Here is a 14,838-nt window from a genome sequence, read left to right on the forward strand (position 1 = left end):
ACATACAGAAATATTATCCAATTACTATAAAATAGAATCAATCAATTATCACAATTCATAATAGTTTACAATATTTCAGGCTTTCAATTTATTTTTTTTGAAATATTAGTCTTTCAATATTGATTATTAAAGAATTCGAAATCAATATTTTCGCCATACATAAAAAAAATTATTTCCTTTCGTTTTTCTCATCACATCACAATTCCTAAATTCATGTAGACCTTTCCAACATAAGGGGTGATTTGATAAACAATCGATTGGGTTAGACATATATGTGTCCAATAATGTTCAATTTCAAAGAGAAACAGATTTCTCAATAGTATTTTTTTTAAAAAAAAAACCACATAGACCTTCCAAATTTACGAGCTATAATAATTGGAAATTTTTTTAAAAAAATGTGCAAATATAAATATGTTATCGTTGTCACACTTAAAAACTTAACTAAAATTGTCTATGCAATCACTCCATTTCCAAAAAATAAAACAAAGAAATGACAGACTTACCATTTATTGTTCCTTTAACCCTGGCACAGACAAGCCCAGTGACCGAATAGTCATTCGTCTTTTTTAATTCCCACTCCAAATTTATGGAGATTGAATAGAAAAACCCATGATGATGATGAACAAAGCCCACTAAATAAGGTTTAGGATTTTTCTTCAAGGCCGGACCGGTTTTGCTGTAAACCCAAACTTGCATTTGACCCTTTGTGACTCGTCCGTATCCCTTTCGATGCTCTCGGTCTGCCCGTGAAACCTGCGTGGCCCAGTCTGCTTTATTTTATTTTTAAAAATTTTATATTTGAATTTGGATAACATATAACCCAAACTTGCATTTGCCCTTGCGGTTGTGGCCTGTGGAGATGTGGTGACAAAAGTTCTAAGAATTTAAGAGGAGGTCACGGTGAGACGAGTTGTTTATCATTACGATAGGTATCAAGTGGAAGTGCAATGATGTAGGTATTTGGGACATCCTAACAATTCGATTAGACATTCGTCATCCCATCTATTTTCATTGTTCAACTCTTTGACATGAAGAAAGGGCAAAGGCTTTGGTGTCCCCTCCAATCAAGAATTGGGGCCTCACAATCACTAGTCAATATGTTTTTCTAGCATGCCTTTCTTCGTTAATAGTTGAATTAAGTTATATCAAATTTCACATTATATCATTTATAAACAAAATAAATTATTTAAAAAATATATGCGGTTTAACGTGACCCCGGTCCAGCCAGTTGAATTTTGACCCTTGAGTCAACAGGTTTTATCTTTGACATTCATGGTCGTGGGGCCGGTTCTGATAACCTATGAAGAAACTGAGCGAAAAAGAAGGTTGTAAACGCTATGGAGGAAACTATTGCGAGGCCAATGCGCCTCGTGTACTGTGACGACGAGAGTGGAGAGGTCAAGGTGAACCCAGAAGCCGTGGATGCCATCAAGCAAGTCAAGGGTCCCATTGCCCTGCTCTCTGTCTCTGGGGTTGATCGTCAGGGTAAAAGCTCTGTTCTAAACCAGGTAACCCGCTCTCCTCTCTCGCTTCAACAACTATTTTCCACGATTGGCTCTTATTCATAAAATACATTACGTTTCTGTGTTTTTTGTGGGTTTTTAGTGTTTCTCGCAAATATGGGTTTCTTCTTTCTTGGGTTTGTATGGGGTTTGATAAAGATGCCAACTTTTTGTATTATTTGGCGGGTCTGGATACTGCACATTGTGTAAGTTCTCGGGAATCGTTAGCACTTGCGCGTTATTTGGGTTGTATTTTTTGTGTTCCTTCGGGTTTGGTTGTTAAAAGCCGGAGACTTTATGGACAATGGAGTCTTTTTGTTTATGCTTTGGTGGGGCTTCTGATGACAAATTGTGTAAACTTTGTTCAATGATACTGCTTTTGAGTAAAATCGTCCCTTCAAGCCAAACTCAAGTATACATTTGGTGTGAATTTGCTGCAGGTTCTTGGCAGTAATGGGGGTTTTCAAATTTCATCAGATTATCAGCCATGCTCCAAAGGGCTTTGGACATGGATTGTACCTCTTAAAACAACAGCACTGGATGATGGAATCAAATACAATCTCTTACTGCTGGATGCCGAAGGAATCGATGCTTATGATCAAACGGTTTGGATTTTCCTTCTCTTTCTATTATGTGTTGCAGCATCTCTCTGGTTCTTGTAAAAAACTCATGTACCGAAAAGAATGGTTCTTTTGCAAGTTTTTTTGTAACTTGTAAGTAAAAAATATATAGATCCAATGGCATTTAGGGGAAGCAACCCTAGTACAACCAATAGACTTTGAGATTACAAAGATCAGAAAGTGATTGCAAGAGTACCAATGTTTTCGGTATTGTCTATTTTGGAAGATACTTCCCCAGGAAAGATCTAAAATATCTCTCAAAGGTACTCTCATTTCTTTCTAACGTCATCAAGTAGCCAATGGAGTCATTGTTATCAGATTTCTTCGCCCGTTGTTGATGTAATTAAAAAAGCAAGCTTGTAGCTCCTATCAAAGGTTTGTTACTTTGTTTTGGTAGTTTGAAAATTCTTTTGCCTAACCAAATCAATGGTTCCTGTTTTTGAAATATTGGATAATTTGGATTTACTTTGAGATTAAGTACTTGCATATTTATATGAATTACTAATTGTTCCGTTTCGATAGGGATCATATGGCACTCAACTTTTATCCTTGGCCGTCCTCGTATCTAGCATGCTTATTTGCAACCAGGTCAGGGCATATCGAAAGTACCATGCTGGTTTGGCTGTTGATTTATCTTTTTCTATAATAATGCAGGGACAAAAATTTTTAATGTGTGATTACTGATTACGCTCTTTAGCCTTGAGTACATGATGATATGTATCATTTATATTAACTTTCTAGCAGTGTTGCTTATGTCTTTTCATCCTTCCATGTTCAGATGGGTAGTGTTGATGAAGCTGCTCTTGATTATCTCTCTTGTCTTACCAAAATGACCAAGCACATTTGTGCTAGCACCTCAGAAGGACACGGCTCTATGCCTGAGCAGCTATCTCCAGACGTTTTTTGGCTGCTAAAGGTGATTATTCTTTGTTTATTTATCGATAGAAGCTTGGTGATATTTTCTCAATGCTATAATGTGGATTTCGTGAATGTGCTGTTTCATGTACTAATTTTATATTTAACATGGCTTTTTCCACTTGTTATTTGCAGAATTTTTACCAAGATTTAGCTGGTGACGGTGCAAAAATGAAAATTCATGATTACCTAGAGCTAGCCTTAAGGCTGTTACCACGCGGTGTAAAAGACGTAGCTTCTAAAAATGAGGTGATTTTTTGTCTTGATTTTGTGGTAGTTACTTGTTGATTTTGGCAACAAATAGTAAGTTCTGAAGCACATCATCAATTTGATTTCTTTAAGGGACTAATATTAACAAATTAAAAAACCCATTTCACCAAATTACCGTTGGATTGTGTTCCAAACATTTTGAAACTGTCTCGTAAGTGTTTGATATACTTCTTCTGTGATTAATTTTTCGTTTAACCAGTTTCTATTTGTGTAGTTTGATATGGGCTCTGAGCTCTACATTCAGTTATCACTTATCAGGAGACCTATTATTCATGCTTAGTCATCAGTACATTTTCCAGGTTCTTGATAGTCTGCTATCAGAGTTTGAAGCATCATTTCATGGTCCCTCAAAATGGCAGAATCTTTCGTCCTTCATGCAACAGAGGTTAATTTTGTTCTTTTCTTTTCCTCGTTGGGGGTGCTTGGGGGCTGTAACATAATGCCTTGTGCGCCATGGCTGTTTGTTTCCAATTATGTAGCAATCATCCGGTCTGTTAAAATGATATTCTTAGTCTTTCCATCTTAGGTGTTACCATACGCATTAGGGAAATCTAGTGTTTGTAATATTTCTTATAGAGTTAAGCTAACTTATATCTAAAGCCGTTGAATCTCAGTTTGCAAGGTCCCATACTCCAGCATGCCAAGAAGAAAATCGAAGAAGTTTCATCAGAGAATAATGATCTCATATTGAAATGCTGTTCTATTGAAGACCAAGTGGAACTCCTGACCAAGAGGCTGGAATCAAGTGACAAGCTTAGAAATGAATATCAGAAATGTTATGAGGATGCCATTGATGACATCAAAAAGCTTTCTGATCCATTTAGGAGCCGGATTACGGATTTGGAAGGCAGATTTAGATCATCAGAGGAGAGATGTTCTTCTTTGTTAAAACTGATCGACTCTGCTGCACAGGAAACCTTGCAGTGGAAAACCAAGTATGAGGAGATGTTGACTGAGGAGAAAGCTACTGACAATCAGTTTAACACAGAAATAGCAGTTCTCAAGGCCAGGATCTCTCTCACTGAAGCAAGAGTTGCTGCAGCTAATGAACGGTCCCAGTCAGCTCAAAAGGAGTCGGATGAGTGGAAAAACAAATATGAAGCTGCTGTTAAAGAAGCCTCGAAGGTCGCTATTGAGCATGAATGCTTAACTATGGGGCTACAGAACAGAGAAGATTCCCTGAGGACAGTATTCTCCAACTCCTTGGCAGAAAAGGTAGTGTATATTTTTCTCTCTGCCGCCCCACCACCCTTTAGTTCTTTATCTTTGGCTATGTTTTTTTTTTTATTACCTGCACTAAGCAAGCTATTTTCCACGGTCGTTGGAGTGGCAGGATACCGAAATTGAGGACAAGGTAGCAAAGCTTGAGCTTGCAGAGCAACATGTAAGCACTCTGAGTTTGGAGTTAGAGGTGAGCATCTTTGATCTGTGCTCGACGAGTCATTACCATACGGAAGCTTAGGGAAAACTACCTTGTTGCTTGCGTGCATGTGATTTTTCCTATTTGCGTTATTACTATATGTAGGCTGCAGAATCAAGAATAAAGAACTATGAATCAGAGTCATCAGCTTTGAATCTTCAAATAAAAGAGTTGGTTGACAAGAATGAAATTGTCAAAGCTTCTGCTCAAACATTGAAGAGACAAGTCCAGATGCCAGAAGAGGAGAAAAACTGTCTAGATCAGAAATTCCGCTCTGAGTTAAAAAGGTCGGAGGAAGCACATGAAAGGTGTAAAGTTCTGGAAAAGGCTGTCGGTGTAGAAAGTGAACTTATGAGCACTGCGCACGAAAAGGATTTTTCTTCTGAAATAGAAGCAGTTGGTGTTCAACAGCCGACAGTAGAAAGGCTTGCCCATCTTGAAAAAACACAATGGCATATTGAAAGCCTGGAGCGAGAAAACAGGTACCTGGCTAGTGAAGTTGACAGGTTCCGGGTCTCAGAAGAGAGTGTCATATCTAAGGCTGCATTACTTGAAGTAAAGGTCAAGGAGAGGGAAGAGGAGATAAAGAGTTTATTGAAATTAATAAATGAGAATGGGGTTGGCTCGGTTCAAATTCTTAAGAGTAGCTCAGAGCCTGAATGTGCAGCATACTCAGTGGCAAATGAGATGATGGAGGCCCCATCCGTTCAGCCTTCTTGCGTTCAGGGAGAAGTCAAGTTACTTCAGCTGGAGTTGAGTCCCAACTCCAAAAATGAAACTCATCTAGATTCTGAGCAGAGAAGTAACTCTTGTGGAAAACGTTCGAGGCCCCCTAAAATAATTTCTGATTTTGTCTGCATGGATACTGATGATGAAAAGGTCGAGCTATCAAAAAGGCCCAAGAGCTCAATGACCCCTTGCAGATGTACGATTGTAGAAGACATGAATTCTCCAATTATGACAAATGAAGATAAAAGTGGAAGCCAGAAGTCTAATTTAGGAGATTACACCAAGTTTACTGTGACTGAACTGTGGCAAGAGCTCATGAAACATGGTTTTGGTGCTGAATTGCTTGAGCTGAAGAGGCCCAAGAAGAAAGAGATTCTGGATCTTTACAAAAAACTTGTCCTCCAGAGACAGTAATGTCAACTACAAATTGAGTTTTGCGTTTGACTAACAAAACTTAACTAGTTAGATTACGTCAGGCCAGACCACAATATGTACAAAACTGCTTTGTTGAGCCTATTATCAGGTATTTTGGTAATCGCAAGGACATGTTTTAACTTTGAACATGTTTTAGTCTCAAGTCAGCAAACTGATTGGTAGATGAGCCAAGATAAGAATGGTATGTTCCAAAGAACTTTCTGTAGAAAAGCTTTCTGCACTCTATGATTACTTTTTGAGGAAGAAAACTTCTCCTGGGATTTTGTTGGCAACACAATGTACGGTTATAACCAATCAGGTGATAGTATCGTTGGTGAATCTCTTAGTATGGACTCAAGAGGTTATGAGTTCAATTTTCACTAGGAACAATATTTTTATGGTCATACACCGGACTTTGTCTAATTTATCATGTCGTCATATGAGAAACTTTTGTACATGCATAATTAATGACTTGAGTTTAGGTTTATATCGTACGTTGAAAGATAAACTTTTATGATATCGTTTTCAGTTATAAAAAAGTACGGCTATTCTTATCATGAACCTTTTTTTATGTGTCTCTCTCTTAGTAGGCAAAGTAAACAGATACATTAGAAGGAGAATAAAGCGACATAATATCAACTATCATGTGAAACATGTCATGGAATAGTCAATCTGGTAAGAACAATCTTTGTACAGTTGGTCTATCAACATGACAAGGCTGGTGTGAAACATACATTTTCCTCACACTGTACAAAGCACATGCATCACATAGAAACAAAAATTATTATATGTAAATTAAGAAGAATCTTTGTTTCTTACCCTTTTAAGCCAAGAAACCTTATTCCTTCCAACCCTTTTTGGTGGCTGTCCTAAAACATATATATATATATATATTAAGAGGTAAGAACATTAATTTATTCCTCCAAAACACAATCTCTTCTTCTTCAAGGAATGAAAGAAGATCCATCATGGACACCAAAATGTGGCATTAGTTGAGAACTCGACCTATTAGACCCACCTTGATCAAAAGACATAAATGAAGGATTATAGTACGTCTGATGATGATGATGAGAACTCTGATCATTTACTTCCTTAAACTTTGGAATCATTAGTGAGTCCTTGATCATTACTGAATTGCTAGTAGTATTACCACATTGTCTAGGCTGTGTTTGGTAGAAAACTTTTGAAACCACAAGCTCTCCATCTTTCTCTTCCTCATTATTGCCAAGATGGTATTGGTGCATCACCCAGTTTGTTTTCTCTGGCTTCTTTTGCTTGCCATAGTTGGTGTAGAGAACAAGTATTTTCTTGTATCCTTTGATTTTGCCAGAAAAGAAGACTGGCCTGGTCTTGCCTGTTTTGTGCCACCGGGTCTCCCCGCTCTCCGCATCTGTGTGCACCTTCCTTCTCTTCCTGGTTCCTGTTGTGTATGCCTTTGATGGCCTGTGAAAGAAATGGCGCACTAGACCATCTTTGCTAACTCCTACAAGAAATCAAATACTGGAACATTATTATATCAACTGTTATACAACATGTTATTATGATCAAACACAATATGTAATTCTTATTAGGGTTATGTGGAAAGAAGACTTTTTTTTTTTTTAATCGACAACGACATCCAATATGGATCTACACTCGGGCTTCTGGTAAGTTTCTCATATGAAGATAGGGTAAGCTGAGCCCAAGCCTAACGTGTGACCACAAAGATATTGCTCACAGTTACTCAGGACCTCTCGAGTCCATACGGTTTAGCCCCAAAGAGATTCAACATAGATAGAAGACAATGCAAGGAAAATTCATCTCTAAGTTAATGTGAATGTACATGTAGAAATTCATCTACATTTCAATTCACAAACTCCTTGCGTGACATAATTAGATAACCAAAATTTGTGTATTGGGAACATATTGAAATTGACCTGGCAATTTCTCTGGATGGGTGTAGCAAATCCCATTCTCTCCTTCAAGTGTTGGTATGAACTCATCAATTAGAGGGTGAACCCTCCTAGCATCACACCTCACCTTCCCCTCCAAATGTTCTAAAAGCTCTTGATCCGTCGGATCGAACTTCACTCCGGCCGGCAGCCCTGGCAAATCCTGAATCCCAGCCTAAAAACACCCAAACATATACATCTATGAATCATGATTCTCCATAGAAATAAATTTACAAAACCCAACATGTCATTACATATTACCTGGTCTTGGCATTTGATTTGATGACCACATGAAGGACAAGTTTTGCATAGATTCTCTTTGTGTCTTTGAGCAATAACAACATTGTTGTTGTTGTTATTGTTGGAAGTTGCAGGTGGGGATGTACTTTCTATTGTCTGAACATCATTGCAGTCGTTACACCAAGTCATGATCTTCTTGGTTGCCTCTCTTATGCTTCATCCCACACAATACTCCTAATAAGCAATAGTAGTAGTAGAAGTACTCATGATAAGAGAACAAAGAGAGAAAAAGAAGCTATGAATCCAAAGTAGAAAACAAAAAAATAAAGCAAACTTGCATATATTGTCTCCAACAAGCCCAAATTTGATATCCTGTATTGGTTGGTAAGGAAATTAAGTTCTTCTTATGACTTGTAAGTACTTTATTTCCATGATTGAACACTAATACTTTTAGAGAGAAACATGAGCTATACCTGAAAAATAAATATTATTATTTACTCAAATTACAATGAAAAAGGGCTTGCTTGGATCTCAAGTTTGGGGTTGTGTATGTGGAAACTTGTAGGAGAATAAATGTAGTTTTCATGTGTTTTTGTCTAAAAGGTAGTTTTGAGATTTGTCTTGAAACTAGTTTGAGAAAACTTAAGTGTAAAAGAAACAACAAAGATTATTAACAATGAAGGTTGAGTGGAGATGGGGCAAGCAATTAATGGGTTCTTGGAACAGTTTCACCAGTCACCACCCTCAGAGAGAAAGAGAGGTTGCTGGTATAATGTCACCCTAGAGTGTATATAAAGCTATACATATATACATACACAACAAAATAGTATATATAATTAATTAACGGCCAAATTATATTTCTTTGTGTAGACTTCATGTCATGTAAATGTAAAGCAGGAAACCTATTGCGTTACTGTATACATTTTATCCATTGATTAGACTTGTAGATTTGTTAATCTATGTGCGTGAAACAGAAGGAAAGAGGCGAGAGAAAAGTTTTGACCCGAACCATTTCAAGTATTGACCACAATTTGAACCCCAAACTCGCGTGATTTTGTCTTTTTAAAAAATGTCTTGAATGTTTTTATGTTGGGTCATATTTATAAACAATATTGCTTGTTATTCACCAAACAATGTGGTGGGACTTTAACACTATACAATTGGATTAGCTAGATTGGCTTGTACTTATTCTTGAGTACAACGTGTATCATGCATGCTGCATGCATGCTTTAGAACCCTTTTTGGATTCTGGGTGGGGTTTACAATCTCTTTTTTTTTTTCTTTTTTTCTGTGTGTCAAACACAAAGAATGAATTAAAGCTGTTAGATGTTACATTTGCTATGACACATCTTTGTTTGCCTAAACATAAAGATGAAAAAGACATAAAAACAAGAATCCTCATGATAACATTTTAGCAAGGAGCGTGGTCTCAAAGTGTTCGATAGAAGTTCGAACCTAAGACGCATAAATTTGTATAGAACGTCAGGAACCAACAACTCGGTCAAAGTTTTCGATAGAAATTCAAACCTAAGACCCATAAATTTGTATAGAATGTCAGGAACCAACAACTCGGTCAATCCCTTGGAGTTTTGATAATTCATCCCTTAATGCCTTTATCATAGTCAATTGAGTAATAGACTCGATGCTCTTTGGTATAATGTGCAGAATAGGATGGACCGGACGTGATGTGGGCCTAGCAGTTAGGTTTGGGGCTTCTATCAATTCGGTTGAGCCCAATATCGTTGCATATAGTGTCTTTACTCTTTAAAGGACCATTTCAAGCATGGGTGGACAAAAAATCAGTTTCGGATCAGTTTCAGGTCAGAGAATATTATGTGTTTATAAGATATTTACATGTTCAGACCCTAACCGTGATTAGATTTTGTACGTACTTAATTGATCAAATCCGAATTCGAGTTAGGGTTCGGACAAATAAACCGGACAAAATTTCTTTGTTTGGACCCTGACCCCGGTGTTTAATCAGACGAAACTTTGTGTTTGAATTTGGATTTCGAACATATAACCTATATCCAAACTTGATTTAATACGGGTGGAACAAATTCGGTCACTTGGACCGGACATAATTCTATCACACCTAAGGACCATCACCAATTCACCATGTATATCTCTAGCTTCCAAAAATGATGAAAATTCTCTTTCTTTTGGTTTGTCTTCAACAAACTGAATAAGCCTTCTTACCGACATTGCACATAACTTGCTTTTAGATTTTGTAGGTGTACCAACCCACTGAGTATTTATACTGAAGGTGAGACAAAGTAGGACCTTTTTTTCTTTTTTAAAAAAAACCCCCCATTTTAGTCAAATTTTAGGTAACTATTCTGTCATGTTCCATATGCAACACAATGTACCCAATTCACTTAATGTGAGAGGCGGCCATGGAAGACAAATGAACAAACACATCCATACAGCTAGGCCCTCCCAGATGGTCCTTAATTTAAGGCACGGCTTTGAGCTTTCAGAGATGGAGTGAAGATTCATTCAAACATGAAACTTTGACAGCATTTATTTAATTATTTCGCTTTTGGCATCGCGGGACCCAGCCGCCCAACGGAAGACCTGCACGGGCTATTAGCTCATTGATAGAGGACGTCTCTCATAATTACTGAAAACGTCTTTGATAATTGCATCCTTGTGCCTCGATTGTGAGTGTTCTCAGCCACACGGATAGACAACAAAATCTAATGCTTTTGCATGTTTACAAACTTAAAATTCACCTAACCAGATAGGAATTCACCTAACTATAAGTCTACAACCATAACACTAACAGCTACACTATTTTCAACGTCTTGATCTGTGACTCACTGTAGATTTGCTTTTTGAAGCTGTGCACATCCAAATATCTCTATCAAACTAATTGCTCTCCCATTCCCTTTGCCCCATGAAATCAAATACAAGGAAAATGAAATTTCAGGACAAAGCTACTACTATCTCAAACATTACTTCCTGCAGATTCATCCTCATAGTAATATGGGGAGAGCTTACCATCTTTCTTGCCTGTTTTCACCTTCTTCTCTGCACCTGCTTCTTGTAACATTTTCACAACCCTTCGCATTGAAGGCCGATTAATAGGTAGAGAGTTTGTGCAACAGAGGGCAATGTCGAGAACCCGGCATATAAATTCTTTGTAACTGGAATCGAGATTAGGATCGATAACATGATCAATCCCTTTTTGGTCCAGGGTAGTGTAAACCCATTTCACCAAGTCTTTCTCCCCAAACTCCGGATCTATGGGGCGTCTACCGGTTACCAACTCAAGCATCACAACACCGAAACTATAGATGTCGCTTTTCTCATTCACCTTAAGCGTGTAGGCATATTCTGCATTAGTGTAAGGCAAATGAATTAGACACCAAATACGGATGTTCAAGAACAATGTCACAGGGATGACAATGCATAGACTAATTCTCACATTAATCAGAGCCTTAACTGATAAGTAAAGCAGGCTAAGAAGCATAATGATTCTTAAGGAAAGGAACTGATAAAAGTACATATTTGATCATGTCACATTATTATCAAACTAGAACAAGCAATTTTAGACTATTAAGCAATGTTAGAAGTGAAGTAACAAACCTGGGGCAATGTAACCACAAGAACCAGCAATCACAGACATGGATTCTGCTCCTTTACCAACTCCGACGACAACTTTAGTGACCCCAAAATCTGCAATCCTAGCACTAAACTCTGCATCCAACAATATATTGTTCGACTTCACGTCCCTGTGAACAAGTGGAGGAACACAATCATGGTGCAAATAAGATAAACCTTCAGCTGCATCCAGAGCTATTTTATACCTTTTAGGCCATCCCAACAAGCCTTCCTTGCTGCTATGCAACAAATCCCCCAAGCTCCCATTTGGCATATATTCATAGACCAGAAGCTTGCTAACCCCAGTGTTGCAACAACACCACAGTCTAACAATATTCTTGTGCCGAATCTTCCCCAATGTTTCAACTTCAACTTCGTATTCGTCTTTCTGAGAATTGGCGCTGGCACCGTCTTTTTTAGTCCCTCCACAAAGTTTCTTCACTGCAACGGTCTCACCATTACTGAGAACAACTTTGTACACTTTCCCGGAACCTCCACTTCCGATCACATTATCTTCCTTAAGTGAATCAACAATCTCAAATTCACCAAAGCTAATTTTGTGAAATGACCTCCACTTCGATATAGCAATTCCTTGTTTCACCTCTTTAATACTCCTGTACTTGATGAAAAACCAAACAACCGCAATAATAAATACTACTCCAGCAAGTATGATCGATCGAAGAATCCACATATTGAGCTTGTTCTTAGATTCACCAATATGAGGACAAAGACCAGCCAAGTCACCACACAAGCCTGGATTCCCCACAAAACTATTCCTGTAAATTTCGTTGGCATACAGAGGAGGCAACTCTCCGGAAAGCCTATTGTTCGACAAGTTCAACAAATTGAGCTTCAAATTCTGTAATTCAAGTGGGATATTCCCAGAGAAGTCATTCTCCGAAAGATCAAGATAATTAAGCACTGGCAAGCTCCCTATTTCACTTGAGATACTACCAGAAAGCTTATTATTTGCCAAATTAAGCTCATTGAGAGACTTCCAATCTTGAATTCCAACAGGAGCTTCACCATTCAATTCATTATGACTAAGATCAAGCCTGCTCAACTGGCTCAACTTTACAAAACTCTCCGGAATTGGACCTGTAAGCATGTTACCACTAGCAGAGAATTCCACCAGAGTGCTCAAGAGTCCAATCTCTTCTGGTATAGACCCATTAAACTGATTCCTTGAAATCAATAAGAGTGAGAGATTACTAGCATGAGAGATCATCTTAGACACCTCTCCAGTTAACAAATTATCAGAAAGCTCAAACAAATACACGTGTGGGAGTCCCCAGAACATGTCAGGGACTGTGCCGGATAGCCGGTTGTTCCTCAGCCGGACACGGCCTAAACTCCCACATTTACCCAGACTTTCTGGGATATTCCCAGAAAACGAATTGTAGATCAAGACTAGCTCCTCTAAGCTTCCTTTGGCACACAAGTGGTTCGGTATTTCCCCATACAATTGATTGGAAGCCAAGTCCAGCGACGTCAACTCCGAGTTGTTCCCCAGTTGACTCGGTATTCGTCCACTGAGTTTGTTGTTGAACAGTTTGAGCTGGTACAAATTTGATGAGTTGGCTATGCTCTCAGGTATAGCACCTTCAAGTCGGTTTTGAAAAAGGTTCAGCGACCCTAACGGTAACTCGCATAACTCGTTCGGAATTGTACCGTTCAACCTGTTCGAAGACGCGTCAAATCTCCTCAACGTCGTCAAATTACCCAGCGATGGAGGTATCTCACCTGATAAATTGTTGTGATAGAGCTCAATCTGGACTATACTCTTCATCCCAGATAGTGTTCCTGGAATTGACCCAGTGAGTCGGTTCCATGACACGTCTAGGTTTGTCAGCCGAGTTAAACGACCTAAGCTCTCCGGGATTAAACCCACGAGGTTACAGTAAGGGAGCCAGAAAATCTCGAGACTCGTGAGGTTGCCGAATTCACTCGGTATTTGAATCGGCGTGTACGGGTTATAAGCTAGTAAGAGATCACGAAGAGTAGAAATGTTGCCTAGCGAACTGGGTATTGTTCCATTGAGTAAATTACCCGCGACGGATAGCGACTCCAGTCGCCGGAACTGACCAAAACTCGACGGGATGTCACCGGAGAAGTTGTTTCCCGCCAAATCAAGCACTCTGAGATTCTGCAACGAAGACAGAGATTCCGGGATATTGCCAACAAGAAAATTATCCGACAGGATCAACTCCTGAAGATTCTGACACCCGTCGATATCGACAATGAGGGATGAATTGATTTCGTTACCGGCAAAATTGACGGATGAGAGAGAAGGGAGGCGGCAGAGGAAAGCAGGGAAGGGACCCGAGAGCCCTGAGTTGGAAAGATCGACCGAGACGACGCGGCGAGTTGTGTTGTCGCAGGTGATGCCAAACCAATTACAAGGAGTCTCGTCTCGTTCTTTCCATGAAGAGAGTGACTGGGTTGGATCGGAAAGGCCCTGTTTCACTTGTTGAAGATACAAACCCTCTTGGTTTAAACAGCGACCAGAGAAAGGCAGAGAAAACAAGTGAAGCAGAAGAAAAAGAAGCATTTTGTTTGGGTTCGTGAAAGGGAATGGATTTGTGGGTCGTGTTCGGGTTTCTTAAAGCAATTCTAAAGCATCAGATTCTGGGTTTTGAGAGCATAATTGGATGATGTGATAGACGAAGTGGCAGATTGAAGCTCTGTAGTTCAAAAGCAGGATACTCTGTGAGTCAATGGGAGTCAGCTCAGAGTTAGTGTATACAGAGATGGAATGTTGAAGATTCTGATACTGAGAGAGTAGATCTTGATCAAATCCAATTTCATCGTCCCCTGCAGTAAAAAATTCACTCACGAGAATGTGCAATGGCTAATGGATGCCTAATCTACAGAACAAGGTTCAAAACTTCGACACCCAAGTCTCTGCGTCTTGTCACTTTGTCAGGGTAAATGTTAAATGGGCTTTTCAGGCCTATCACCAGTGCAATGCAAGAAGCCCAGAGTCTTTGAGAGATTAGACTTTAAATGACTTAATTTTTGAAACGGAAGGGAGATTCGAACCCTAATCATCAAGGTAATACACATCATTCGTATCATTCTAACTAGTAGCTTGAATGTTTAAATGACTTAATTGGATTGTTACTTGTTAGTTATATAAAAGAAATTAGGCAAATGTGTAGAATTGGGTACAATGGAATGATGATTCAGGT

The 14,838-nt window shown here is 38.8% G+C and overlaps 3 protein-coding genes across 4 annotated transcripts; 1 reads left to right on the top strand and 2 right to left on the bottom strand.

Annotated features, from left to right (window-relative positions):
• The first annotated feature begins 1,320 nt into the window (after positions 1-1,320).
• On the top strand, positions 1,321-6,393 carry LOC119983921 (guanylate-binding protein 2-like). Its single transcript, XM_038827656.1, has 9 exons — positions 1,321-1,508; positions 1,943-2,107; positions 2,645-2,710; positions 2,901-3,038; positions 3,173-3,286; positions 3,607-3,692; positions 3,922-4,522; positions 4,641-4,718; positions 4,833-6,393. Exons 1-9 carry the CDS (start codon positions 1,338-1,340, stop codon positions 5,868-5,870), a joined length of 2,457 nt encoding a protein of 818 aa, XP_038683584.1. The 5' UTR covers positions 1,321-1,337; the 3' UTR covers positions 5,871-6,393.
• Positions 6,394-6,490: 97 nt separating this feature from the next.
• Positions 6,491-8,472, bottom strand: LOC119984633 (NAC domain-containing protein 73-like). Its single transcript, XM_038828678.1, has 3 exons — positions 8,063-8,472; positions 7,787-7,976; positions 6,491-7,353 (listed from the first exon to the last, which is right to left on the bottom strand). Exons 1-3 carry the CDS (start codon positions 8,228-8,230, stop codon positions 6,815-6,817), a joined length of 897 nt encoding a protein of 298 aa, XP_038684606.1. The 5' UTR covers positions 8,231-8,472; the 3' UTR covers positions 6,491-6,814.
• Positions 8,473-10,661: 2,189 nt separating this feature from the next.
• Positions 10,662-14,622, bottom strand: LOC119984719 (receptor-like protein kinase HSL1). Of its 2 annotated transcripts, XM_038828801.1 has the most exons (3): positions 11,633-14,622; positions 11,045-11,380; positions 10,662-10,938 (listed from the first exon to the last, which is right to left on the bottom strand). In XM_038828801.1, the coding sequence occupies exons 1-3, from the start codon at positions 14,196-14,198 to the stop codon at positions 10,913-10,915; spliced, it is 2,928 nt and encodes a 975-aa protein (XP_038684729.1). In that variant the 5' UTR covers positions 14,199-14,622; the 3' UTR covers positions 10,662-10,912. The 2 variants fall into 2 exon arrangements, with proteins under 2 accessions (XP_038684729.1, XP_038684728.1); XM_038828800.1 differs by having other exon boundaries at positions 10,662-11,380; positions 11,633-14,618.
• Positions 14,623-14,838: the final 216 nt, after the last annotated feature.

The sequence above is a fragment of the Tripterygium wilfordii genome, chromosome 18, assembly GCF_013401445.1.
Source record: "Tripterygium wilfordii isolate XIE 37 chromosome 18, ASM1340144v1, whole genome shotgun sequence".
Classification (NCBI taxonomy): domain Eukaryota; kingdom Viridiplantae; phylum Streptophyta; class Magnoliopsida; order Celastrales; family Celastraceae; genus Tripterygium; species Tripterygium wilfordii.